The sequence below is a fragment of the Vollenhovia emeryi genome, unplaced genomic scaffold (genome assembly GCF_000949405.1).
Source record: "Vollenhovia emeryi isolate VEMERY1.0 unplaced genomic scaffold, V.emery_V1.0 DF942256.1, whole genome shotgun sequence".
Classification (NCBI taxonomy): domain Eukaryota; kingdom Metazoa; phylum Arthropoda; class Insecta; order Hymenoptera; family Formicidae; genus Vollenhovia; species Vollenhovia emeryi.
This window is the reverse complement of record NW_011964110.1, coordinates 1-3,994: the sequence shown is the minus strand read 5'-3', so window position 1 is coordinate 3,994 and position 3,994 is coordinate 1. Positions and strand designations below refer to the sequence as shown.

Sequence of the window (3,994 nt, the reverse complement as noted above, 5' to 3'; positions counted from 1 at the left end):
CATCGTTGGTCCTTCGAGCCGGATGGTCCGCTCGGCTCATCCGGAGATCTCGAGCACCGCATAACGCCATCGAGACGAAGCAGCAAGCGCCTGCCCTGATTGCCTGCCACGATCTCCCGATCCTTCCACAAGGATCGCTACAGCCCGACCACCAAGCCGAGACGCAGAGCCGGCGGCCAGCAGCCTTCCTCCTCGGCCTGCGGGACATACAATCGTGCCCCGAGGAGGACACACCTCAGCCAAGGCGCCAAGCGGCGGTGGAATCGCCAGGGCAGCGCCCGTCGCCGTCGTACAACCGAAGGCAGTTCATCGGCACAATCGGCGGCCATCTTATCAAGGAACGAGGGACGGCCATCTTATCGAGGCACAAAGGACGGTCATCTCATCGAGGCAGCGTTCCGCAGTCCACGAGCGTCGTCCAGCGCCACCATCTACATCTAGTGACGACAAGACCGATCTTCATCGTGCGTCGTCAACCGCCATTGGTCAGCATCATTCCACAACTCGCGCGCAGGACGAATCGCGCTGCGAGCCATTGGGAAGCGCGTTCCAGACCCACGCGCGTAACACAGGTAAGGGTTATTGTTCAAGCCCGTGCTACCGACTAGAGTCATTGGTTAATCCACGTCATAATGGCGAGTGAACAAGACGCGGCCGCCCTTAAGAAACGGCGTACCACTATTAAGGCTTCGTGCACACGCACCAGTACGTACGTTCAGGCAGTAACTTCTATCTCACCTTCCATCAGAGCGCAGCTCAAAGAACGGAAGGCTAAATTAGATATTCATTGGTTAGAATACGATGCCGTACAGTCTAAAATAGAATCTTTGATGGAGAGCGAGGCCAGCGATCGCGTAACCTTTGAGGACAATTATTACGCATTAAGCAGCAAGATCACAGAGATGCTTGAATCTTCGAATCCTCCGCCGCGAATCCCGGCTTCAGGGAGCCCGGCTTCAGAAGGCTCGGCTTTAGCGACTCCGCCGGCTTCCCCTTCGGTTAACGTTTTCGATTCTAGGGCCAATATTCGGTTGCCAAAACTAAACTTGCCCAAATTTACAGGCAAATACGAGGAATGGTTCCCATTCTTCGACGCGTTTCAATCTATTATTCACGCGAACGATTCTATTACCGGCATTGAAAAATTACAATACTTGCGTGGATGCCTTTCGGGCGAAGCAAGCGACGTTATTAGTTCACTCGAAATCTCGGAGGTGAACTACGAAGTAGCGTGGCAGTTATTGAAACAACGATACGACAACAAGCGAGTCATCGTTCAAACCCACGTTAAGGCAATCATAGAACTCCCTTCTCTCACGAAGGAAAACGCAAACGAGCTACGCGCAATATCGGATGGCGCGACTAAACATATTCACGCCCTTCAGGCGTTGAAACGTCCCACTGATAAGTGGGACGACGTATTAACTTGCTTGTTGAGCGCGAAACTGGACACGGCCACGTCTCGTGAGTGGCAAACGTCTTTAACGGGCACTGAACCCCCCACCTTAAAACAGCTACTCGATTTCATTGCGCATAAGAGTCAAGTATTAGAAACCACGAGTAAATCATCGAAAGTGACAGGCAATTCTCCAATCACGACCCGTTCCAAGTCTAATCCTAAACACCCAGCTTCTTGTCACGCTGCAGTCAAGTACAAATGTAGCTTTTGCAGTGGTGAACATTCCATTTATCGTTGCAGGGAATTTTTGGCACTTTCAGTTCCGCGTAGGATCACTGAAGTGCGCAAGCGAAAACTTTGCGGCAATTGCCTAAGATGCAGTACCCACGCGGCCAATCAATGCACATCGGGGACTTGCAAAACGTGTGCTGCCAAGCATAATTCTCTCCTTCACGTGGCAAATGGCTCGGAGCCTGACGATTCCAATGCAAGTAAGGAAGTTACTGAAGCCAAGGCTTCCTCCGCGATAGTCACACACACGTTGAATCATTCGAGAGATAATCACATCATGTTATCGACCGCGGTCGTAAACGTTAATGACAGTCAGGGCACGCCGGTCAAGTGTCGTGTTTTATTAGACTGCGGTTCCCAAGCCAACTTCATATCTAAAGGATTATTAAACGTTCTTGGTTTAAGGTCTCAGAATCAAAGCGTAGTTATTTCCGGGGTCAACGGCTCCTGCACGAGCTCATCTCAAGTGGTCGATTTAAGGATACATTCCGTGATTAATTCTTACTTCGCCGACATTACTTGCATTGTAACCGATCAAGTCACAAATAAATTACCCGCGTTCAACTTGAAACGTGATAGATTCGATATTCCTCGAAATATCACTCTAGCCGATCCCAATTTCCACAAGCCCGCGGACATAGACATCCTACTTGGTGCCGAGTTGTTTTGGGAGCTGTTATGCGTCGGTCAAATCCAAGCTTCCCACAAACATCCTACGTTACAGAAAACTCGCTTGGGATGGATATTAGCGGGTCGCTTAAACAATTACTCAACGTCATCTAAACGCGTCCATGCATTGCACGCGCGTATATCTAACGCTCAGTTGCACGAGCAATTAGGCCACTTTTGGCAACAAGAAGAAGTCGCGAACGAGACAACTCCTTTTACTGCTGAGGAATCTTACTGCGAAAAACAATTTTTGGAGACTGTATCTCGGACACCACAGGGCCGATTTATAGTGCAGCTTCCGCTCAAGGAAAATCTCGCTAACGGTTTAGGAGAATCGAAAGAAATCGCTCTAAGGCGACTATTGAATCTCGAGAAACGTTTCAACCGCGATTCGTTTTTGAAGGGGCGGTACGAAGAGTTCTTGCGCGAATACGAGTCTCTGAATCACATGAGAAAATTAGACGTCTCACCAAGCGAGGATTCAACGCCGTTCTACTTACCCCACCATGGCGTATATAAAAATGCCGACAAACCAGACAAGCTCCGGGTCGTCTTTGATGCATCCTGTAAGACCCGCTCGGGTTTATCACTCAACGACATCTTGATGGTGGGACCGGTCGTTCAACAAGACTTGGCCTCAATCCTGATGCGCTTCCGAACGTTTGCCTACGTTTTTACTGCTGACATAGTAAAAATGTACCGGCAAATATTGGTAACCCCATCACAGACGCATCTACAAAGAATTTTGTGGAGAGACAACACCGACTCGGACGTAAATACATACGAGTTATTAACCGTCACTTACGGCACATCCTCTGCTTCCTTTTTAGCAACCAGATGTCTAAAGCACTTGGCCGAATTGTACAGAACGGAATTCCCGGTGGGATCCAAGCACGTCGCACGCGACTTTTACGTGGACGATCTCCTCACCGGGGCGGATACTATCGAAGAGGCTAAACAAATACGGGACGAAATAGTAAAACTCCTACGCTTAGGAGCCTTTCAGCTTGGCAAGTGGGCTTCAAACTTTCCATCCTTAGTGAAAGACATGGACAATCCACCTTTCAACACGGTCGTCATAACGGAGAACTCTGAGTCGCAAATCTTGGGAATCCGATGGGACCAAACACGAGATATTCTGCAATTTTCATACAAGACTCAAGGCCATTCAAACGTCGTAAACAAACGCAGCATACTATCCGAAGTAGCCAAGCTGTTCGACCCACTTGGCCTTCTCGGCCCGATAATTGCCAACGCCAAACTAATTCTTCAGGAGCTTTGGCAGTCAGGTGTGGAGTGGGACGAATCAGTGCCGCAGCATATTCATTCCCGCTGGATAACCTTCAAGCAAGGTCTATCCGAATTAAATCAAATACAAGTTCCGAGACGCGTCAAATTCGCAAGCGCACCCCAGTCAATTCAACTACACGGATTCTGTGACGCAAGTCAGCGGGCTTACGGTGCCTGCTTTTATATTCGCACCTGCGAAGCCGCCGGGGATTGTCGCACCGAGCTATTGTGCTCTAAGTCTCGAGTAGCTCCTTTAAAGGCGATCACACTGCCCAGGTTGGAATTGTGCGCAGCAGTACTCCTGGCACGACTCTTAAAGAAGATCATGGAATCCTTCGACTGGCC

At 49.6% G+C, this 3,994-nt stretch overlaps 1 protein-coding gene across 1 annotated transcript; it reads left to right on the top strand.

Annotated features, from left to right (window-relative positions):
* Positions 1-632: 632 nt before the first annotated feature.
* Positions 633-3,925, top strand: LOC105569470 (the record flags this gene model as incomplete). The annotated part of the gene is made up of 1 exon (XM_012025971.1): positions 633-3,925. A coding segment is annotated over exon 1 (3,293 nt), but the record flags the coding sequence as incomplete, so codon positions are not given.
* Between the last annotated feature and the right edge of the window lie 69 nt (positions 3,926-3,994).